At 42.8% G+C, this 25115-nt stretch overlaps 1 protein-coding gene across 10 annotated transcripts; it reads right to left on the bottom strand.

Annotated features, from left to right (window-relative positions):
• Window positions 1-1791: 1791 nt before the first annotated feature.
• On the bottom strand, window positions 1792-22554 carry YPEL5 (yippee like 5). 10 transcript variants are annotated; one of them, XM_074989831.1, is made up of 6 exons: window positions 22442-22525; window positions 21402-21436; window positions 18693-18792; window positions 16193-16343; window positions 4940-5111; window positions 1792-3810 (listed from the first exon to the last, which is right to left on the bottom strand). In XM_074989831.1, the coding sequence occupies exons 5-6, from the start codon at window positions 5078-5080 to the stop codon at window positions 3586-3588; spliced, it is 366 nt and encodes a 121-aa protein (XP_074845932.1). In that variant the 5' UTR covers window positions 5081-5111; window positions 16193-16343; window positions 18693-18792; window positions 21402-21436; window positions 22442-22525; the 3' UTR covers window positions 1792-3585. The 10 variants fall into 10 exon arrangements, with proteins under 10 accessions (XP_074845932.1, XP_074845933.1, XP_074845934.1 ...); XM_074989832.1 differs by having other exon boundaries at window positions 21402-21439; window positions 22442-22486; XM_074989833.1 differs by lacking the exon at window positions 22442-22525 and adding an exon at window positions 19059-19088.
• Between the last annotated feature and the right edge of the window lie 2561 nt (window positions 22555-25115).

Below are 25115 nucleotides of genomic sequence, written 5' to 3'. Positions count from 1 at the left end.
TCTTAGAACACACGTTGTACTTGGGGCTGGGAACAAACTTTGGCTACGTCTGCACTAGCCCCAAACTTCGAAATGGCCATGCAAATGGCCATTTCGAAGTTTACTAATGAAGCACTGAAATGCATATTCAGCGCTTCATTAGTGGGCAGACAGCCACGGCACTTCGAAATTGACGCGCCTCGCGGCCACACGGCTCATCCCGATGGGGCTCCTTTTCGAAAGGACCCCGCCTACTTCGAAGTCCCCTTATTCCTATGAGCAGATGGGAATAAGGGGGCTTTGAAGTAGGCAGGGTCCTTTTGAAAAGGAGCTGCGCAGCGGCGAGGCGCGTCAATTTCGAAGTGCCGCGGCCGCCCACACGCTAATGAAGTGCTGAATATGCATTTCAGTGCTTCATTTGTAAACTTCGAAATGGCCATTTGCGTGGCCATTTCGAAGTTTGGGGCTAGTGTGGACACGGCCTTTATGGGACTATAGGAAAGTTGACCACATTCATAAGTGGACATCCAGTTAACTAAAATCATGCCAGATTACGGATGTTTTTGGATGAGAGCTTTCCAGGTTAGAGAGGTTCAACTGTATGCAGGTAGCATAAATTTACTGGGAGTTCTGTCATAGGAGAGAAAGGCTGTTATGTGGGATTATGAATATTGTGTAAAGCACCTGCTCCAATTCTTGCCCTTAAAGAAGTCACATGTATATGAACCTCTTTCCTTTCTATGTTTATTTTCAAAGCCTAGACACAGGAACAAAAACATTGTCTTTCAAGAAATTCTTGAGGAGCGATATACTTCTTAATTATTTTTTGAGCACCCATTGAAAGGTCTGTTGAATTAAAATGCATGCTATAGATCTAGGGATTGAAAATCATGGCTAGTTTCTAACTCTCCCAGACTAGATAGCCAAGTTTGAGAAAGATTAAGCCTTGGGACGTGTCTATGATAGCCAAAAACTTCAAAATGGCCACGCAAATGGCCATTTCACAGTTTACTAACGAAGCACTGAAATACATATTCAGAGCTTCATTAGCATGTGGGCAGCTGCAGCACTTCGAAATTGATGCGGCTCCTTTTCGAAAGGACCCCGCCTACTTCAAAGTCCCCTTATTCCTATGAGCAGATGAGAATAAGGGGACTTTGAAGTAGGCGGGGTCCTTTCGAAAAGGAGCCCTGTCTGGATGAGCCGTATCAATTTCGAAGTGCCGCGGCCGCCCACATGCTAACGAAGCGGTGAATATGTATTTCAGCGCTTCATTAGTAAACTTCAAAATGGCCATTTGCATGGCAATTTCAAAGTTTTTGGCTAGTGTAGACATAGCCTTGTAGTTGTCGTCCCAACCTGAAGAGCTCTCTGTAAGTTTGTCTCTCTCTCACCAACAGAAGTTGGACTAGTAAAAGAACCTCCCCCCCCTCCAACTTTTTCCTCTAAAGATGAGTCTTAGTAATTCTAATTAAGATATATGAAGTCCCCAACTCACCTCAACCTTGGGAGCACTGGATCTGGAGCAGACACTCCTCCCACTCCATCCTAATTATGGCCCCAAGGGCTGTTACACAGGCCACAGATGTATGCTGATTGGGCTGCCAGCGGTTTGTACATTGAGAACCACTGTTCTAAACCGTGAGTAGTCCTCAGCTTTGCTCTTACTGCCACCTGTTCAGACAACATGTGATGATGAACCATCTCGTTATGTTATATTATGGAACCTCTGTTATTTGTTCAACCAAGTGACCCTATCAAGCACTGAATTTGGAAATAATCAATGGTAAAAAGCAGACTGGTGGAACACAATTCAGGACAAAAAACATTTTATTGTTCTATAACACCAAAAAGACACAAAGTACTGCAGAGTACTCCAATGGTGATGAAGAGCTGACTCACTTGAGGCAAAAGTAATACTACTGTTTATGTACCTTGATTCAAAATAGCTCTGGTATGTGAATCTACATCGTGTTCCCTCTAAGTGACATAGTTCTATAGTAAAGATACTTTTAAATAGATGACAGATTTAAGACAGAGTGGCCAAAGCACAACCCAATGGCCAAAGGACCCCTCCGAAATATTACCTCCTATCTTCCCTGTCTGCTATTTCAGCTAGAGAGATAGGGCCTGTGGATGTCTTGTATTGTACAATGCTTGTGAGTGGAGTTAAAAGTATCAGTTGCTGTTTATTGAAAAAATCTTAAATTCACGCAGAAGCTATATCTATGCATATTTATTTCTGATAGGGAACAGTACATAACATTCAGATTAGGAGCAGCCACTGGGCTCTCAGCAAGTTGTCAGCATAGCCCTAAGTCACAATGTTTGGTATCCTTAAGAAAGGGTAATGAAGAACATTTTTGCTAAGAGGTAAGAAAGATTTTGATTTCTTACAATAGTTGACTTCTACAGGAAGGAAGCAGGAATCAAGTCACTTACAACAAGGCAAGCCTGTTCTGATGGTCAGAAAGACAGAAGGTATAACATCACAACAGAAAGATGCAACAAAATTTTGAGACAAGTAAGAGATTCAATACCAGAAGCAGCATTTGAAAACAAGCAGTTTAAAAGTTGCAGACTGTATGCTGTACGCATGAATGCACATGCTAGCATTCTCTTCCTCCGCCTTAGTAGCTGTGTTTTAAACACAAAATCTCAGGTTAAAAAAAGCCATTTGAACAAGAATTAAGAGTTACAGTAGATTTGTCTACTTGATGTTCATAAGAGATGAAAAATTAAAAAACCAAAACATTCACTACTGCATCAGTAGCTACTAAGAAAACCCCATCATTACAAACAGCTTCTGATTTTTACAGCAACACAAGACTAAACAGATAATTATTAGATTACTCCTATACTTATAAAGTTACATTAGTTAAAAGAAAAAAAGCCAAGCAGTTTTGCCCTATTTCAAAAATAGCTTCCAATCAACAGTTATATGGTGAAAGGGACTTTACAAATAAATGAGGACTGTTGACATCTTTGGGTCAAGAATGACAAGAAAGAATGGGCTCCGTACTACCGATCAACCTCAACAAGAATATGGCACAACGGCCAGCACAAGCCATACCAACACTGAACCTTTTGCACTCATCACAATTCAGATCTCTTTTCTTAAGCTAGTATATCTGGTGAAAGGACTGGGTAAAAAGAAGTTTAAAAACTTAGGCCAAAAATTGGAAAGTAAATTAAAACACACCTTTAGGACATAAAATTTTCTGCTGATGTCTCAGAGTTTAGAAATACTAAAACCCAATGATTTCTCTCTAACAAAAGATATAACTGAATAATTTTCCTTTCAGCCCACTATTAGCTGCAGATACAATCTCAGATCTAAGAGATGTTTACACAAAAGAGAAAAAATTACAGCATCTGGACAACATTCTCTACAAACAGCTGTTGAGAGAAAAGTAAAAATAAAAGGAATAAAGAAAGGAAGTTTCCATCTGAAATTCTCTCACAATCTTTCCCAGTCCATAGTTCAATGAATCCAACTCTGATGCTAAGGTGACAGTGTGTAAGTAGATTTGTTGATTTTTTTATTTTTTTTTTTAATTTTTTTGAGTTTCACTGAAGAGAACCACCAAAGAGGCTGAAATCTCTTCAGGAATTATCGGACGGAACATGCTCCTCAAATCCCTCACTCTCTCGGACCAAGGCTCTTTCCAGGATAACACGGCCTTCCTTGTAGCGCTGGCTGTCTTCAGTGGCAAATTCATAGATCCAACCCAGTTTGCTGTTGCAGTTCTTGCAGCTCACATCTCGAACCATGTGGCGACCAGTGAGCATGACCCGATCTTGAACTTCGCTGTATTGCAGATTTACCACCTAATAAAAATACAAAGGGAGAGATGAGAAGGGTTAAGCCTACAGGAGGCAAGAGTCAAAGCCATTTTCTACTTACCAGGAAATCCAAGGCACATCCTTGAAAAGTACAAAATATCTTAGTGAAGGACCTATGCACTGTGCATATTAGGGGCTGAAATGTAACATGGTGCAACTATTAAAGTTCTGCTGCCTGAGTGTGCAGAGCTTTCAAATATCTTCCTCACAATGGTGTTGTGAGCCTATACAATTTGTCAAGCACAGTAAGATCATGCTACAAACCTTGAAAGTGCAAAACGTTATTTGGTTTGCCCAATTAAAGCATAAAAATTACATAAAGCTACTCATTAGGTGATGTCTTAGCAATCTTTTGATGTCATTTCTTCATGCCAAAATATTGTTAGCAAGGGAATTATCATAGGAATGGATCAGTCAGTTTATTCACTGGAATATTAAGAGTTAAAATTTTTTTCCCCAAAAAACATTTAAGATGAGGTTTAAAAGCAATGGGACTTGTGCTCTTAAATCCCTTTGGCATTTGTAAAAATCCCACTTCTTAAGATAAACAGAGTAGGCTGACAATAGCATGCCTTTTGGGGCTGGTACAAAAGCACTCCTTCCCTTCCTTAAACTAAGAATTGAAATAAAACCCAACTTTAACTTGATTACGTCACTGAACATGAGGAACTGGTGTAAATTTGCTGCAAAGTAAACAAGGTATATGACAATTTAAAGGGAGATTCCATTTAAGGAATCTTATATTCAGAGGCTGGGGTTGCAGAGATCAACAATCAAAGCCTTGGCCAAAACTCAGGATTTCTTACAGAGTTTGAATCCAAATGTCTACTACTTTGAGGACTAGTAAGAAGTCCGATTTACTTCTGTCCTTCCATTACTGCATGTGTGTAAGGAAAGAACTGCATACAAGGACTAATGACAGAAGTCAGCAACACTTCAGCAGTGGTCTCAGAAACCATGCACGATTAACTGAAGACACGTCTTGCATGTATCTGGGAGGACAACGCAAACAAGAAAGTTTAAACAGTCAGCATGACGACAGATTCTTAGTCCCTCACACAGACTTGATTTGCAAAAGCAAAGGTTTGCTCTCGGAGGCTAATTTCTTACCAACCTTATTAAAAAGGAAGGCCCTCCCTGTGGCTCCTGTAAAGCGAGTTGATATGAGCTCAGAGCGGTTGGTAAGGATTGTATCACAGTTTGCACAGGAAAACAGGCGAGTTCCACCAATATGGTCCAGGAAAATTCTGCCCATCTTTACTGGTTCTTAAATTTAGACACTCAGCCTGAAAGCAAACAGACATATTACAGCTATAGACCAAATTCACATAAGACTTCCTCAGATGTATGACCCAAACATATCACAAGGCAGTTCAGCTGATGACTATATAAACTCTATATTATCTGTTTTAGAGTGGATCCATCTGTGACTGTTTCTGTGAGTCCACTTGTTCAAGAACTCCTCCTAAACATAAGAGCTAGGACCAAATGATTTAGTGTGCTGCTTTCTCTTATCCTAATTTAAAGCAAGATCAAGGTTTGGATGCACCAGGAAAATGTGAAGTGCCTGGAATGTAAAGGTCTTCCAGAACTTGGAAAGGTAAGGAGAGAGAAGATTCACCACTGCATACAACTTGCTCTGGCAACAGTGATACTGTGGAGTGACTGGTGAGGGCCTCGGGACAGGGTTCTCGATGCTTCTGGCAACTGGAGATGGGATTCTCAACTCCATCAGCAACTGGACAGTGGAAATGACTCCATTCCCCAAGCCCACCCTTCCTCCTAGCCCTTGGTCACAGTTTCAGACAGGGAGGCCCTGCCAGCGCCGGACAAACCCTGGGGCCAGGAATCCTGGTCTGTTCCCAGCCCCACAGCTCAGCCTGGGGAATGCATCCTGCCCCTGTCTTACCCCCAGTCTCAGGGGAAGGGGACCAGGAAGTATGGCATGGCCCAACCTATCCCATCCCAAAGCTCAGGCCAGGACTGGGAAACATCCCATATCTGTTCTGTGTCTCCCTTCCCCACTCCTCTCCAGCAAGCAACACCAGGTAAATCTGCTAGTGATCTATCAAGTGTTGACTTGACAGTTGGTATTCATCCTTCATTCCATAACCCTGATGGAAATAGCAACTAAGTACCTAACCAAAATCAGGAAGCTCTCTCCTAATATTTTTTGCTTTGTCCATCAGAGTATCAAAGTTTTCAGGAATGCATTATGAAGAATTCAGTAAATACATAGCTGGCAGATCACAGCTCTAAAATTTCCAAGTGGCAGGCCTCGTTTAACTGAATCTCTCTCTTTGGCTTAGATCAACATTGTGCAGCTTATACCACCACATATTTGAATTGGGGGGTGTCAGAGCACAGAAGCCAAGAGCAATTTAAGCTCTTATTTTCCTTGCTTGTGTGTGTTCAAGTTGAATCCTTAATTCTTAAATTTTAAACCAAGATTTTTTTAAGTCTCATTTCCTTCAGATTATAGTAAAATAAGAGTTTTTACAAAGATGACCACAGTTACTACACTAACGCTTGCGTTTGTCACAGCTACGCCATCATGCGAGTACAGGTATTTGATACTCCCATTATGGAAAAGCATTGAATTTGATCAGACTTTATAAATGGCCAATTCAATTGAATTGTCTGTACAATTGTTTGAAGTCAGGCAAGACTAAGGCCATGCTGGAAGAGAGAGACAGACATTTGACAGGTTTTGCCACACCTATATCATCCTCCTCCAGCAAAGGAACCACCCCTCCAATCATTAAGACAATTTTTAGTCTTGGGGTCCTTCTGAACTCCTTGATATTTCAGATAACCAAATTGCTGAAAGTGTTGTCTATTTATGACTAACCTGCACACTTGTCTACTAGACTGATTTGGCTCCTTTAAATTCATCTCCTGATTATTTTAATTTATCATACCTATAAAAGGAGCTTTAACAGATTCAGTCAGCTGAACACACAGCAGCTACTCAGCAACAGTAGTGGACAACATGTCAAACTCAGCTCTCTACTTTTGCTACGCATGCTGGTGGGCGAGGTGGGATAGGGAGGGAAAAATCAAATTCAAGGCCTTGATCTGGATATCCCAAGTCCTTCACAAACTGGCTCCAATTATCTGAAGAACTGCTTTCCCTGTATGCAAACATGATTTCACACATCTAGTCAGGAAATAAAAAGGCAAGTGTGATTCGTGAACATGGGAGCACACGCACGCGCACACGCACACACACACACACACACACACACTTTGCTCAACTCTCAACAGCAGGTCTACAATGGTTTAAGTCTCTCAAGCTCATCAGAACTACAAATATCATTAGCTTCAAAATAACATCAACTTTATTGAACTGAATGTGTATCTTATTCATTTAGTATGGAAATGTTATATGGCTGCACCATTTCAGATCTCAAAATAATTGGAAAAATGTTAAACTTGTAAGATACTCCAATAATATGATATTGGAACTTAGAGGTTTTCAATCTAATCACTGAGCAGTACAATGATCTATACTGGGAGAAGAGGGATGGAGTGGAAAAAAAAAAAAAATCACACAAAGGTTTGTGTTTTAATTTAGAGAAATTATCAGTACTTCAACTCTACATAAGGCATATATTTGACTTTAATTTTCTTGTCTGGTACATATACCTTCAATATATTATACCATAATGTAAATAGTGTATCAAAGGGTATTGACCTCATACATAGACCACTATCATGCTGACTAATATTGTACCATTATTTCTCTACAACCCCATAGGTCTGTCTGTATCCATTTGTTGTTTCTCATTTCATACTAGTGGCAGGGACTGTTTTTTAATTCTGTTTGTATGGCACAATGCGGTCCTGTTTCATGACTAGAGTTTCTAGGTACTATGATAATATAAATAAATAATAGCAAGCCAAGATACTTATAATACTGAAGTTACTTTCTCACTGAACTTTTTGGAAGCTCATGATGAATCTGTTTATTGAAAAAATCTCTCCACTGCACACGTATAGCGATTTGTTATTGACACTGTTTTGTTGTATTTTGATCAACAATGTTATGTTTTTAAAACAAATACCCTTTCTTCCTTAAAAATAAACAATCGATAGGAAAGTTAGCATTAAATATGAAAAGTATCATGACTATCTAACCATACATGTTTACTAAGTTAAAAATAATAAAATCACGTGTCTGGTTAGCTAACTAAACTGGAAAGAAAATGTCATGGGTTCTTAAACTGGTTTCATTGAATGAAAGATAATTTAAGTGTCTCAGACACCTCCTCACCTCCCATTCAGTAAAAGATTGGCATTAAGAGTGGTGGAGAAAGTGGTCAGTCCACAAATACTATAGAACCATCTACAGCATTTATATAGAACATTAAATATTAGGGAAGCAATGTATTTTAACTGTATTTTAATACAGTTTAGCATCAGAAGAACTAGCACTATGTGACAGGACTATGCAGCCTACCAGTGCTTCAGACACCACTGTTTCAGAACCTCTTCAATAAATGTGCTTGTAGTGCGAAGAATGAGCCCTGTTTGTTTCAACATTTGCTTACGTCTGTCACATGCAAGTTTCAAAACTGCTTCTGAAAATGGGATCAGTGCATTTATATAGATCTTTAAATTTGTTTCCAGACTCTCAATCCAGATCAGCCAATATTATATGGCAGAGTACTCTGGATAGTACATGTAAGGGCCCAATTCAACTTCCACTGAAGTTATCAAAACCTCCATGGTCTTCAGTATGAGTTGGATGGAGCTCTAAACTCAATTTTACAATAAACGTGTTTTGCTTTTAGGAATCCTATATCCAATATTGCTGCAATTACTGTCCTTTCAAACTGAACAGCCTCTAACCAAGTCAGATCAAAATATGGGAGCATATGATCAATTCCACACCAAACCAACGGGATAACTACTGTGACCGTAAGAACCCTCGTATTCCTACCTTACAAACTACTAGAATAACCTTTGCACAAAATATGCCTTGTAGGGTATCATTTCAATACTAATAGCTCACTGATTATTAATAATCATTTTGTGATGCATGAATAAGGTGTGTATTAAGAGTTAGAGATATTCTAGGAGTATGACTAAAGTGTGGTTAAACCTGGCATGTTTAAAATATGTTTAAATCAAGGAGCTGGTAAACAGGTCTGCCTTAGACAAAGTAAGAGAAACTATTACAGGGAAGGGACTGTCCTTTCACTGGGTGTTTATGCAACACCTTATACAAAGAAGCCTCAATCTGATTACAGAAGGGCCTCACTGTAATCGAAAGTTACAAGAGTCATGATGTGGCCTGCCAACAATTTTAATAGGCATTTCCATAGCAGCAATCTTCTGCTAAAGTTATTCTGCATAGCCCCTCTACATATAATTGCCTGTGGGCTTTTTCTTTTGTTGCCATATGTTAGTAGGGTAGGGCAGAAGATGAGCACAGCAAGACTGAACCAGTAGGGAACAGAAGTACAAGTGGACATCAGAAGTGATCCTGCAGCAACTCACATCTGCAAACCACAGCCTCAGGCCATGATGATAATGGTTCTTATATTTAAAACTCTCTGGTCCCTCCCTATTTAAGCATTTAGTCTATTAAAACCTTGAAATGTCATTCAAATAAAACCCATCCATCTTAGTCAACAATTGGATAAGTCACTTAGTATTACCACAGAGGTAATACTGTGAATCAGCAGGATGGTTACAGATTAATTTTTCTGAGTCACTTTAATATCATGCCCGAAGCTTGTCACATACAACTACATAGTAATGATTCACTATTATACACAATGCCAAAAAATGTTCCCAGATGCTTTAGTTCCTCTAGTAAAGCATATTGGGATGCAATGTAGCAGTCTGTTGCAGAACTTGGCAAGACTACTTCACATACATAACAACATAGTTAAGGTTCAGATGCTATTTCATATAACACCCCACCATCCAGAGGCTTTACAAGGAGACAGCTTGTATATACAACAGTTTCCATTTAAAAAGAATTGATAGCATAAGATATTTCTCTCTCTACTCTGGGTATTTCTAGGCACCATCAGTGAAGCAGCTAAGCAATTCTTGCAACCTGCAAAAAGGAGCCAGAGAAAGTTATTTGTGTTGAAGGCGCCAAGAAACTGAAGATTAGCCATTAACAACAGCAGAAGCAGATGAATAGCACTGTACCAAACAGAAATGTGTTTTAGAAGTGGACTGTTACTGAATCATATATCTCATTTCCATTTTTCTCTTCAAAAGAAGCTTTACAACTAAACCCCTTTTATTTATACAAGCTCAGTTAACATACAGCTCTCCTTACATGTCAAGTCAAGAACCAGTTACCAAGAGGAATCAGAAAAAAACTACCTTCCTTTTCCTCCCCACCTACTGCCTCACACGAGTTTGGTGCAATGTATGTGTGAGGTAGGATGTTTGGTTTAATTCTGAACATCAGATATCGGACAATCAGAGACAGGATACTCAACTTGGATACTGTATGTGGTCTCACCCAGTGAATCTTAAAATATTCATCCACTCCAGGTTTGTTTCTAGAGGATCTGTCTCAAACTGAATCATTTGCTTCACAGGCATTACACACACCAATTACCACAAAAAGAGACTTCCATTCTCACCTAAAATATACTTTTCAAGTAGAAGGCAATGATTTCTTGCGGCTTTGCATTGCCACTTTGTATGGTAACGTGGTTTGTTTGGTAATAAGCAGTCTGGTATTGAACAGAAGTATTTTAACCCAGGTTTTATGTATTAAACTTGTTTGAATTATGTTTCTCAAAAACCTTGTTCACTACATTTAAGTGTATATAACCTCAAAGTTAAAAGATTTAGCAAAATAACTTCTGAGCCTTATTTTGCTGAATCTTTTAACTTCTACAGTTCAGACAAAATGCTGGCTATCATGCACCAATTACTGGGAGAGCTTCTGTGGCCAGTTATGCGAGAGGTCAGATTAGATAACCAAAGGTTCCCTAAAATTTATGACCTGCAATTAGTGTAATCCTTACTAAAAATTTGACTAACATTTTAAAGATCCATACATATCTTCCCCATTGCAAATTGCAGCCTTGTTGCAAAGATGAAGATCTGGAACACTTATTTGGGCTCCGGACTGTATTACTAAACGATAAAAAACTTATACATTTAACAAGTAAATGTGGGCCTAGTTTAACTGCCCTGAAGCTTACTTTCCACCCAGTTCTTTACGTATTCTTTTTATATTTTTAGAGACAGATAAAAATATTACATACATATAAAGAGGTGGCAGCACTTGTCACCTGGCCCCATGTAGCTGCAGTAGTCCTCTCTCTCCCTGGCCTATCCTGCATACCGAATCCCTTATCTTCAGCTCCATACCAGAGGAATTTTTTAAATGATTAAATTATTTTCATTTTATTTTTCAAAAAAACCTGCAGCGCTATTTAATCTGGCCCACAAGGGGCAGGGAGGAAGAAGTTCAGAGGCTGTCCAGCCCCACATCCTGCATGCACAGGTGAGGTGGCTGGAATGGGCAGCCACACCAAGCAAGTCCCTTGAACCTCTTCTCTGGCAGGGGTGGTCAAAACAGTTATTTTTCTAATAGCATTTTTAAGTACATGTTGGCTATCCTCATTGCAGATGTGTTGACAATGCAGGTGGATGCTGAAGGTAAAGTGTTAAAACCCTTTTTAAATTTAAAAGGGCCTTCTGAAAGAAAAAAAATACTGTTTGTAATGAAAAAAAATGGACAAATTACTTTTTTGTGGAGACAAATGCAAGCTATTTTCCTGATTTGTGGTGAAGCAATTAGTCTGTGGGGGGGATCAAACTTAGAAACACACTAATACAAAGCTCATCAAATGTGAACTGTATCAAGGACAGCTGCACACAGACAAAATTAAAGAATTTAAACAATCTGAACAAACTATTTTCACAAAAACATGAAAGGAGATGGACAGTGATATGCAAGCAAGTTATGTAGTGAGTGAAAAAAAAACCCAAAAAAAAAAAAAACACATGGCCTCATTCAAAAGGAGCCTTTGTAAGGAGTGCAGTGTTGCAATGTCAGTTTTACTGGCACCAGAGAAACTTGGTTACTTGAGATTGTGAGCTTGTCTCACAGGACAATGTCACATAGAATTAAGAATATGGCTCAGGATATTGAAATGTCTCTGAAAGATTCTGCAGCAGGTTGAATCCTACTATGGCTGTTGTTGAAAGAACAGACAGAAGTACAGCCCAGCTGGCTATTTTCCTGTATGGAATCATACCAGTTTGGGGTTCGAGATGACTTGCTTTTAGTATCAGTGCATGACATCAGAGGTGAAGGCATTTCTGACATATTGGCAGTGTGTGGGCTTCAGTTATTTGAATAAGTATTACACTCATCCCTCACTATATGAGCACAATTGGTTCCCAAATTTCTGCTCCTAGGTGAAAACTCTTAAGAACGACACTAAATTCCCATTAAAATACATGTAAGTGTCTCCAGTTCATTCCAAGTGCTTCTAACTTGACATAAACCAGTTGAGTTAAGGTACTTTTTGATGTATTTGAATAGTTTGGCACCAGAAATAGGATGTAGTGTATGTCTGTACATAGAGCAGGGATTCCCAACATATGGGTCCCATCAGATTTGTTAAAGGTTGCCAGCTGGGCAGTTCACAGCTGCATGTGGCTGTTAAAGAAACCATTTGCAGTTTCTTAACACTGCTGCCTCAGGCAGATACCTATAAACAGCAATAGCTGCTGGAGAGGGCAGCTCTCTCTATCACTAGGAAGAGCAATTACCTTATGCCTAAGTACTGAAACCTTAACACTTGAGTTAATTGCTGGGGGAGCCACCCAGACTAGCAGCCCTGGTGAAGATGCTGCCAGAGAAGGAGGAGTGTCTAAGACCGGGGCTGTTGAGGGGTGCGGGGGGGGGGTGTAAGGCTGGTCTCCCCCCCCACCAGGACCCTGCTTATATAAGCGGGGGAAGTTCGCTCATTTAATTAATAAAAGGTACATATATATGTTCCTCGTTTAAGCAAGTACTTGTTAGTAAAGTACTCATTAAATGAGGGATGAGTGTACTACCAATGGTGCTCCAGCCATGAATCCCAGAATAGATTAGTTGCTTTAGTCAGACAAGATATGGATTGCCTTGGTCTGGTTCCAAGTAAGTTGACTGCATGTCACTGCATCATTCAAGAGAATTTGTGCGCACAGTCCATGTGATTGAACCACAATGTCAGTAGCATATTAAGCATTAACTTTTTGCAATAGTAAAGCATTAACAGCTACCGGTTTTAAAAAGCTATTGAAAGACCTTGAAGCAAAGCATGGTGATTTAATTTATTATTGCGAAGTGTGACGGCTGAACTGAGGGAATATGCTGATGTGGTTGAATAATTGAGGAATGAAATGAAACTTCTCTCGTGGAGATGAAATCAAAACCTGCAGTTGAGCTGAGCCATCCCAAGTGGCTGTGTGATCTTGCATTTGTGGTTGACATTATGGGTCAGAGCTCAAGGTCAAATCGCAAGGGCCTAATCATCAACTTCTTACTTCCCTGTGCTCAAATGTCAAATCATTCAAAGCCAAATTAAAAAGTTGTGGCAAATGCAACTGGAAAAGGGCAATATGGTGGACTTCTCAACCCTCCAGGGACAAAAACTTGCATCAACAGTAGAGTATGCCAGGGAGCACACACTTACTTCCAAAATTTTAGGACTGATTTCATGACCCAAGAGCAAAAGAACTGGAATTAATCATCTTCCTCCCCCCTGCCACCGTCTCTCCCCCCACAAACACCATTCTATGCAGAAGTACTTGGTGTACCTGAAGACTTGCAACATGAACTTATTGAAATGCAAGGCAACCATTAACTTACGTCTAAATACAACAACCTGCCTGTGCAGAATTCTAGTCTAAGTAGGTGCCAATAAATTTCCAACCTTGAAGGAAGACTCACAGAAAAAAAAATCTCATCTCTAATTGGCACTACATACTGTTGTGACCAGTTCTTTTAGATATTCTCTATTGCAAAGAATCACCTGCATACCAGATAAACAAATGCCAGCTTTGAAAGCCAACTGCAAACAGCAACATACTCAGTTCCAGCAGGCATAAATGAGGCTCATCAAATAAAAACAACTTTAGACATCACACAAAAAGGCGAGTGGTGGGTACGTGTGTGTGCACGCGTATATGTGCTTCTTACTTTGGGGCCGCTTCTCTTTTCCATTTTGGATCCCCCCCCGCCATTTGAGTAATAGAGTAGTACACAAAGTGCAAAATAAGAAGGCATTAAAAAGTTCATTTGTAAGACACTGATAATCTATGACTATCTGCCAATCACTTTTGCAAATATAAAATTTTGTACTTAGAAACCCGCAAATTTGCGGATATCCGAGTAATCTCCATTTGTAGATGTGGACAGACAGATCATTTCTGCAGATACCAATTTTGTATTTGCACAAGAATATGAATTTATCTTGAGAATCTTGGATCAGCTATGTTGCTAAAAAAGTAGGAAAATGCTAGGAAAATTCTGCATTTGGCCATGAGAGTCTTCCCTGAATTCCCCCCCGCCCCAAAAGAGCGCTAAGCTGGCATTAATCTGTCTGTAAAATACACAAACTGAGGGGGTATTTTGCTGTCAACAAAGGTTGCCTGCCCTTCCATACATACTGATTCCGAGTTGTGCAGAGGAATTTGTTTGGAGTACGATAGTCCCTAAAGTTATGCAAGGGTTGTGTTCCCATGCATCCTCTCAGAACTCGAATTTTGCGTCAGTTGGGGGTGGGTGGGGGCTTTTTCCCCTGGCCAAATGCATATTCTGCAGCCAGGGAAGCAGCAGGAGCTCCTTTTGAAAGGTAAGTCCTGGGATGCGGGGGCGGGAAGTTGGGGAGGGTTAAGTCTGGCAGTGGTTGGGGCCTTGGGCGGGGAGGGGGGGGGTTAAGCCTGGGGTGGGTTATGGCTGCAGGGAGGGCAGAGGGTGGAGCTGAGCTGGAACTGTGCTTGGGCGGTGAGCTGGGCTTTGCAGGGGGTTGAAACAGGACGGAAGTGGTGTGCCAGGTTTGCAAGCTGGGGCTGTGGGAGGGTCAGGGGGGTTGAGCCAGTGGGAGCAGGATTTTGAGTTGCACTTAACTCGCATTAATGTGAGTTAAGTGCAACTTGAAATCGTGCATTTTGAGGGTTTACTGTATAGTTGAGTGTGTCTCAAAACAGTACAGCAGAGGCAAAAAGCTGCCTTTATGACTTCCAGGTTAGTATCCAGCATCCCTAAATGGGATCACCCAAGATACAGCTTAAAAAAAAAAAAAAGTTAGACCAATTAACTTTCCATGGAAGAGGTATCTAATTGGTGCTGGAAGCCCCTCTCCAGTGCGCAGAACAAAGCAGCAGAAATGTAGCACTTCAAAGACTAACAAAATGATTTATTCTGTGATGAGCTTTTGTAGAAGAGACCCACTTCATCGGATGCAGTGAACAGGAGAGATTAAGGCTTTCATCCTGCAGAAACTAATTCCTTCATTGAAAATTTTAGAACTCCAGTTACAAAAACTAGATTCCAGTGAAAGAACAGCGCAAAGTTACAATGGACTTGTCAAAGTAATTCAAGTTCTCTGCTCATATTCATAACCCTAGAAGCAGCAATGGAGCTCTTAATAATCATGCTACTTCCATGCCGTTCTTGAGGAAGCTACAGATAGCACCAGAAACATTCAAAGAGAACAGACCAAAATAAAGAGGTTGAGAGACAGCTATAGATTTGTTGTCTCCCAGCTTTTCCTTAATGCAGCTATACAGCCACCAGTTATTCTTTGCTGTCTAATAAATGTGTGCAAGATGTGCAGTCTTTATAGAAAATTCACGAATTTTAACAGAACAAACTAGTTGACCAATATTCAAGTGAATATCATCAATATTCTGAATAGACTGATTCAGAATCAGGAATAGACAAGTGAATTGCAGGTGTGTCAACTCAGGGCAAATAGCTGTCATTCATCAAGCTAGTCATTTACTGGAGACATACCAACTCACTAGTACTATACCTTTACTGATGTTCGCTCTATCCATTTCATCCACACAAACAAATGACAGAAAAAGAATGCAAAAATAAACTTTATTAACTTTTTAAAAAGCATGCTAACCATTCAGCGATTTCTGGACACACAGAGAATCACCTGAAAATCCACCCACTGTTGATGTGTTTTGACAAAAGACACCTGAACATAAAATCTCACTTCACTTTAGAATTGTTCCATCACTCTGGATACCATCTCAGCACCACCTCCCACCACCCCTGAAATTTGAGAGAGAAAACTGAAAGATTGCTAATGAAAGGAAAAGCAGCAAGAACAGACCTTCTGTCTTCATATTACCAAGTAAGTTCTTTTACCTTCTCATGGTCCTCCAGCACTCAATGCCATTCCCTTGAAGGGAACGTGGTGCATACCATCAGTACAGGAGAAACTCACTGAGCCACTCAGAAAGAAGCTCGAAAGATGTACTCACACTGGAACCAAGCCTAGATCATTTCATCGCTGTACCTTAACAGAATACAAGTGAGAATGAAACTAATGGTTAAGCTATAACACAAAACACAACAGAGTACAATGAAAGACAAGAATTATCAAATCAATGAATGAAAATAAAGTCAATTTTTTTTACCTTAGCACTGCCACCCAAAGGTGTCTATGCTCATCAAAATACACTCCAGGCCTCCAGGTACAGGAAGAGCTGATAATCCAACATAACACTTGAGAGTGACAGCTCTATGTAACTTTATTTAATGCTAGTTTTAGCACTGTTACACTAGAGTGAGGTCACTGAGTTATAGCTTCAAGTTCAGTTATCTGTTTGTTCTAGGTCTAGAATGCATAGGACACATACAGAAAACAAGATCCCCTACCTTTTAGCAGTTTTAAAAACTGCCAAAGTTAGTTATCACTGCATATACAATTCCTAAATGTATCTCTGTTATTAAAAATTGTAGACCTATCCTCCTCGATGGCATTAAAAGTGTGATGGCTCACTCATAGATTGATTGTCAATTCAGTGGTTGTCCTACTAGAGCTCTCCCATGAAAAGTGCAATTTACCCTTCTCTGCACATGCTTTTTATAATGTCATTGTTGATCTCTACATTCTGCATACATACAGAAAAGTGTCAATACTCTCATTTAAAAAAAAAAAAAAAAGGTCTTTATCCCCTAGAACCATAAGAGTCCCAGAATTCTATAGGCTGTGGGGGGGGTCTCTATTTTCATTAATAACACTGAAACATGATGCAGATACTGTGATTAAGACACATGATGGAAACAAGATGAGCTTTTACAGAATTTTTATAATTCATGATTAATCTTCCAGCTAGATTTTTACAATATTACCATTTGGTGCCTCTTTTCCCATAATTTGAAGTCATTAGATTATTTCTTGATTTACTTATGTCAGCATTTATTTTAACCTTCAAGGCCTAAAACAGCTAAGCTAAAATCTTGCAGGCCTCAGATTACAGGTTCTTGCTTTTCAGTCTCTCTTACCTCTATTCAGTACGAGTCCCTCTAAACATTGATCAGTCTTAGACTTCTATTATCCTACAATTAACTCGTTTCCAAAATATTTATTGTATGCTAAATAGAAATAACTAATGGGGGTATGATTGAGAGCTATACAATCATGACTGCTATGGAGAAAGTAGATAAGGAAATGTCATTTTTCTCCTTCTCAAAACACAAGAACTAGGGGTCACCAAATGATACTAATACGCAGCAGGTTTAAAATAAGCAAACAGTAGTACAGGTTGAAACACTCAGTCCAGCACTCTCTTGCCTGGAAACATCCACAATCCATTGTGATTTTAGTTAGTCAGATAACCACTTATCATGGGTGTGGCCAAGTTTCCCGTGGTCCCAGAAAGTTTGATTACAGCCGTCAGTCCTGGTTCTCAGTTTTTTGTGCTGTTATTTAGCTTTAATCTACCCCTAAATGTGTTCTAAGAGCTCAGTAAGTAGTGGAAGTTTTGGTAATGCTGCTAGACAATACTGACCTCCCACAGTCCAGCAGATTCTCTTATTCAGCACCAGTCAGGTCCCAAGGGCACTGGCCTAGAGAGGTTCAACCTGTATGTTTTCCCTGCACACAACGCAGTCAACTTATGGGAGTCCTTGCCAGAAAGCACTGTAAAGGCCAAGACTACAACCGGTTCCAAAAACAGAACTAGGTAAGTTCATGGACAATAGGGATGTTAACCACTAACCAGTTAACTGTTACGGGCTGGAGCAGCCACCCCCCTGCACCACTCCCTATGTTGGAGTGCCCTCCACCCATGGCCAGGCCGGAGCAATCCTGGGCCTTGGCACGTCATGGGTGGGGGCACTCCAGCACAACCAGAGAAGCTCCCAACTTCTAAGCCCTTTGCCCCATCCCCCATTTAATGCTTAATCAGTTAAGCTTAGTGTTTAACCAGTTAACTCATTAAACCTGATTTTACATCCTTAATGGACAATAGGTCTACCAATGGGTATAAGCCAGGAGGAGCAAGAATGGTTATGCCTAGCCTGTTCACAAGAAGCTAAGAATGGGTAACAGGGAAAGGATAACCTGAAGATTGCCTCATCTGTTCATTCCTTGTGGAACACCAGGCACTGGTCAGAAGACAGGATACTGGGCTAGATGGACTTTGGTTTAACACAGGATGGCTGTCCTTATGACACATGGATTAGTTATAACATTGTACAATATATAATTAATAAACAAGTCATTGGCTACAGCTAGCAGAGTATTAATTCTGCTCCTCATGAAGCATGCATCCTTTTGCAGGCTAGAATAAACAAGCAGGCAGTGGAACAAAAGTGTAAGCATGTATAATACATGATACCACACTTAGATATTACGCACATGTTCTAGAAAGCTATGCCAGGAATTTTAGAGGCCATGATCCAAATGCCCTTCAGCATCTGCAGAGAGCTCTGTGTCCAGATGCACTTCAGTGTAACCCCTGGAATAGGATAAACAAGATGTATGCTCTGTACTATTGTAATTTGCACTCATTCAGTTGCATTGATGAAAATTTCAATAGTACAATTCCATACTCCAGATAGACCTAACAGGTGATTTCTCCAGTTATTCTGACATAGTAGCACAGGGATTCTTGCGCTTTTGTCTGAGGGTTGGCCTACACTCCCACAGCACGCCGACAAAAATTATGATACTGGCATTATGTGAATGATGTAACTGAAGTTGACATAGCTTACCTCTACTTACCTGAGTATATACAGTGTTTTAAAATAGACCCTTTAAGAAAAAGAAACAAGAATGCCATATATTACTCAAAACTACAGCAGTTCTCTCATGCTAGTTAGGCATTATACATTCTGTGTTTATATACAGATGTTACTTAGGAATTCCTCTTCGCTTCAGTTAAAGCCTTTTCCAGAATTAAAACGCTTGGAATAAGTAATTTTCTGAGAATCCAAGTCCAACAATAGAGATCCAAACCCCAAATCTGTTAGACAAAACTGGTTAATATAACTGCAGTGAAACTCCTAATAATCAAACGTAGAAGTTCATTCTATCACCGAAGAACCTGAAAGCATCAGCTGTCAATTAAGGACATAGGGTTTACTTAAGGCTGATTCAACATCTCACGACAGATGGAATGATGCTTCAGAAAGTCATAACAGAAAAGATACTTTAAACAAACAACAGTTTTTATAAACTGGAGGGGTGAGGGGCAGGAGAAGCAGAAACCAAAGCCCACACATCATCAAGGCCCTTATCTTGGAAATGGCTCCGTGTAGGCAAATTTTACATCCATGAAGAGCGGTACTGACTTCAGTATTGCTCTGTGTAGACAACTGGGTCTAGCCATGCCTGAGCAATATGCAGGAGTGGGGACTTATTTGGATTGTATGAGACCTGATATAGCCACAGGACATTTTACCTAAGTTTGAAAGGTCAGGAAACAGGTTTGCTTGCAAGACAGTACTTTATTTCAATATCATTCGTAACACCCTTCCACTACTTCCTCCATGCCATATGCCAGCTATAGATGGTCACATGGTAGAAGGACAAGAAACACGGGAAGAAAGAAGAGGAGAAAAATCAGCAAATATATATCCATGTTAGCCAATACATGAGGTTACTACTACCAAAGAAAATAACAGTTAATGGTTAAACAGTTAGGAGTTATCAACTGAAGCTACAGAAGTGTTAATATTCATGATACGCCATGCTGGATGCTATAAATATTTTTTCTGTCTGCATGAAGGTTGTTATTGACTGTCTTCTTAACTAAGTTTCCTTAATTGTGGTAGTAACAGAGAGGTAGCCGTTTTAGTCTGTATTCTGACAAATACACCAAAATAAAACCAGCAGTCATGTAGCACTTTAAAGACTAACAAAATGCACTTTGTTAGTCTTTAAAGTGCTACATGACTGCTCGTTTAATTGTGGTATTGATACATAACTCATCTCAAAAAAAGTTAGATGTAATTTATTCTTCAACTTTCTTGCCTTTTAATATTTTCACTTCATTGGTTTTGATAGTGAAAAATCACAACAATTTCTGTACTGTTTTTAGTCAGTACTACTATCAGGGTCCCACCGTAGCTTGCAAAGAATGAGGGTATTGTATAAGTCTTGCCCCCCCATGTATTTTACAGGAGAGAATTTAAACTGCCACTTTGTTTCTGAAAGCTGTATTTGCAAATAAAGTTTAACAATATAAGTCATTAAAAATAATATAATTTCAAGGAAACCTAAACTGTAGATGTAAACTACCTCAGAATTTCAACCAATGATAGATATATATATATAATTTGAAGATTATTCTAAAATAAAGCATGTTACATAAGAAAGGTGCACTTGCCACAATAATTTTCACAAGTTAGTTATGATGTTTCTGTTTTTGTTATTCCTGTTTCACATACTGTTTCATGAATGTGGACTGTCTGAATGAAGTCTTTTAGAGAACCAAACCCTAGAAGTCCAGAAATAAAATAAATAAATGGCACAGTACCTATTCCGCTCTGCTAAATGTTTTTAGTCACTCCGGCTGTTGCTATATTTGGCAGCAAGCTGGGCTCTGGCTAGACTAGAGCAACAGCATCACTACTGCAGCACTAGAATCCTCCTCACAGAGCAGCCACTGCAGATGACTGCAAGAGCATGCGCTACTGCCTACTTCGTTCAAAGCCACAGGACCCAGAATATACAGAGCAGCTTCTATTATTGAAACTGTACACAAAGAAAACCAAAGGGGGCGGGGAAGAAGGGAGAGCTAGAGAGCAGTCCAGCAGCTGATACTGGTCATGTGGGCTGGTGAAAACCAATCAGTTAAGACCCAGCCTATGTCTGGTTTGAGAATGAGGCTCTACCAGAAGCACAGGCAATTTGACAACAAATAAGAGGAAACAGCTGACACGAAACACAGAAGTACCGTGGGCCTGAGGCACAGGTAGCACACATCCAAGGAGAAGGCAGCAGGAACAACCCTCTCAGTAACCACCCCATAGGCAGTGGCTCTCTTCCCCAACCACCTTTCAAACGCTCAGCAGTATTATCCTGTTTGCAGGCTACTGATACCCCGGTATTCCCCATATTTACCTTAGGGAAGGACTGGACAGGAACAGAGGCGGTTGCTGCTGGATGGAAAGGAGATTATTAAACCGAGGGAACCTGTAGCTGAAACTATTTACAATGGCGAGGATGTGTTGATCCAAACAGAGCTCGTTCTGTTCCACTTGTTTAAAACTGAAAGGTGTATTAGAAGAGGAAATGTGTTGCTGCTGAGCTGGAGGAACAAAGGGATAATTGACCCGAGAGAGTTCTCTCCGCACCGCTTCAGTCTGGGGCCAGGGAATGACGAGTCCAAGGGCTGATCCTCCGGGTGCTGTTTCTCTCGCGGGATGGAGGCGGGGGTAGGGGTGATAACTACCGATCGGGTAGTTCCTTTGTATATCGGTGCCTCGGAGGAGAGTGCGTGTGCAAATGTGATCAAGTTAAGCCACAACAGGAAATGAAACTACCCCCGTGGCGCAAGTCAGCTCTCCAAATCGCCCCCGCCAGCCCGGCTCTGTGCGAGATGGCCTGTGCTGTGGGGCAGCGTCCGGGAAGGGCGGGGACGGGGGGGAACTAGCTATTATGGCTGGAGCAGGCGAAGGAGACTCTTGCTGGGGGGGCGGTGCTGAGGTGGAGGGTTGCTGCGGCGCCGGATGGGGGTAGGGGAGGAAGTTGTGCTGCGCTTTGTGGTGCTGGGGTGGTTGTTGGGCCGCGGGGAGGGGACACACAGGCGTCGGGAACAGTCAGGCGGCGGGGCTGAGCGGGGGCACAGGAGGACAACAGCGGCGAGCGGCGGTTGTTGGCGGGGGCGGCCGCGAGGACGGGGGTTGCATTGCCGGTACCGGGGTGGTCTGGGGATGCGGGAAGCTCGGGGTGACGGCGCCGCCGGGATGCGGGAAGGCAGAGGGTTGTCGCTGCGGGGCCCGGGGCCCTGCGGTGCCTGACTGAGAGCGCCGCTGCATGAGGGAAGCGGGGCCCCACACCCAGACTGTCGGACCCGGAGCCCGCAGTGCTCTCAGGGAGTCAGCCGGGCCCCGCTGCCGCCCCTGCTCTCCAGCCTAGTCTCGCTCCCGCGGGGCCGTTACCTGGCAAACGGCGAACAAAGCGAGTCAGCGTCCAGAGTCTCCCCTCAGCTGGGCTCCGCGGCTAGCTCTAGGCTCTCTCGGGCCGTCTGACTCCGCCTCCCGCAAGCCCTGCCCCTGCCCTGTCAGTCACTGCCAGAGACGCGCCCCCGCCGCTCGGACTGAGGCCTAGGGCCCCGCCCCTGGAGCGCAGGCCCCGCCCCTGCCCTGTCAGTCACCGCCAGAGACGCGGCCCCGCCCCTGGAACACAGGCCACGCCCCCTTCAGTCCCTCTCGAGGGGTTCCCAAGGCGGGTGAGGCCGCGTTCCCGAGAGGGCGGTTGGCGACCGTCGCGTGCCGCTGTCGTGGTCCCCGAAACGGGTGGGGGGGCGGAAGACGGAGGCGAGTCCAGCCCGGTGAGGTCACAGGGGCGTCGCTCCTCGCACAAGGTGCACAAAGGCGCGTAAACCACGGGGCAAGTCAGTGGGTCTGAATTGCGTCACCCAGGTGTCACCCTCACCCCTCTGAGCCCAGCACTGCCCGGACACCCCTTGTCACCCACACCCCTCTGACCCTCAGAGCCCGGATACCCCTTGTTACCCTCACCTGTCTGAGCCCAGCACTGCCCGGACACCCCGTGTCACCCACACCCCTCAGAGCCTGGACACCCCTTGTCACCCACACCCCTCTGACCCTCAGAGCCCGGATACCCCTTGTCACCCTCACCTGTCTGAGCCCAGCACTGCCCGGACACCCCGTGTCACCCACACTCCTCTGACCCCCCAGAGCCTGGACACCCCTTGTCACCCACACCCCTCTGACCCTCAGAGCCCGGATACCCCTTGTCACCCTCACCTGTCTGAGCCCAGCACTGCCCGGACACCCCGTGTCACCCACACCCCTCTGACCCCCCAGAGCCTGGACACCCCTTGTCACCCTCACCCCTCTGACCCTCAGAGCCCGGACACCCTTTGTCACCCACATCCCTCTGACCCTCAGAGCCTGGACACCCCTTGTCACCCACACCCCTCTGACCCTCAGAGCCCGGATACCCCTTGTCATCCTCACCTGTCTGAGCCCAGCACTGCCTGGACACCCCGTGTCATCCACACCCCTTGTCACCCGCACCCCTCTGAATCCCAGAGCCCGGACACCCCTTGTCACCCTCATCCCTCTGAATCCCAGAGCCCGGATACCCCTTGTCACCCTCACCCCTCTGAGCCTAGCACTGCCTGGACACCCCTTGTCACCCACACCCCTCTGAGTCCCAGAGCCTGGACACCCCTTGTCACCCACACCCCTCTGAGTCCCAGAGCCTGGACACCCCGTGTCACCCACACCCCTCTGAGCACCAGAGTCCTGACACCCCATGTCACCCACACCCCTCTAAGCCCAGCACTGCTCAAACATCCCTTGTCACCCACACCCTTGTCACCCCTGGAGCGTGGACACCACTTGTCACCCACACCCCTGTGAGCCCAGCACTGCTTAAACACCTTCTTGTCACCCACACCCCTCTTTTACTCCTCAGTGCACTGACACTCCTTGTTATCTACACCCCTCTTACTCCTGGCACCCATACGCCTTTTTACCTCAACACTGCCTGAACAACCCCTTGTCATTCGTATCCCTCTTATCTCCTCAGTGCCAGAACACCCGTTGTCATTCACAACCCTCACACTTCTGGCACCAACACCCGTCTTACCTCTAACACTGCCTGAACATCCCCTTGTCACCCACACCCCTCTTACTCCCAGTGCCTGCACCATTTTACTTCCAACACTCCCTGAATACTCCCCTTGTCACCCATACCACTCTAAACCCCAACAATGCATGAATGCCCCCTTGTTACCCACATCTCTCTTACCTCTAACACTGCCTAGGCAATCCCTTGTCACCCACATCCTTCTTTTATGTGAAACCCTGTCAGTGGGTGAACACCTTCCCATTACCCACATCCCTTTTACTTCCAGCCTCCCATCACTTCCTGACCCCTCCCTGTCACCTTCAGCTCCCTTGCCCTCAACACCACCCAAACACCCCCTTGTCACCCACACCCCTCTTAGCCCCAATGCTGCTGGAACACCCTCTCATCATTCACACCCTTTTGTCCCAATGCTACCGACACACTCCTTGTCACCTACACCTTTCTTACACCAAACAACCCATCACTGCATGAACACCTCCCCATCACCCATACCTCTTTTATCTCTAACCATCTATCACTGCCTGAGCCCCTTTTTCTAACCCACAGCTGTCCTATCCTCAATGCCATTCAAACACCCCTTTGTCATCCACACACTTCTTACACCTGACTTTCCATGTCCATATGAACATTACCCACATCGTTGTTATTCCCAATCACCATCCCCTCTTTGCTGCAGTCCCTCGTTGTTCAATATCAGAGGGGCGGCCATGTTTGTCTGTATCTTCAAAAACAACAAGAAGTCCTGTGGCATGTTATAAACTAACAGAAATTTTGGAGCATAAGCTTTCGTGGGAAAAGACCTGCTTTTTGTGCATCTGACAAAGCAGGTCTTTGCCCACAAAAGCTTATGCTCCGAAATTTCTGTTAGTCTATAATGTGCCACAGGACTTCTTGTTGTCATTGTTCAATATCTCCCATCATGTAAGCATTGATATCTAAAGTCTCTGATCAACCAGGTTTTATCTGGAAACCCTAAACATCCAAAAATAG

Source organism: Carettochelys insculpta, chromosome 3 (genome assembly GCF_033958435.1).
Source record: "Carettochelys insculpta isolate YL-2023 chromosome 3, ASM3395843v1, whole genome shotgun sequence".
Taxonomy (NCBI): Eukaryota; Metazoa; Chordata; order Testudines; family Carettochelyidae; genus Carettochelys; species Carettochelys insculpta.
The sequence above is the reverse complement of the archived record's forward strand: the minus strand, read 5'-3'. Positions and strand labels throughout refer to the sequence as shown.

What these genes read in the sequence shown, in the direction of transcription:
- YPEL5 (XM_074989835.1), bottom strand. Translation starts at nt 5,080, where the DNA reads ATGGGCAGAATTTTCCTGGACCATATTGGTGGAACTCGCCTGTTTTCC. An exon ending in GGGCCTTCCTTTTTAATAAG is followed by an intron (nt 3,811 to 4,939) that starts GTTGGTAAGAAA and finishes TATTTTTATTAG; the next exon opens with GTGGTAAATCTGCAATACAG.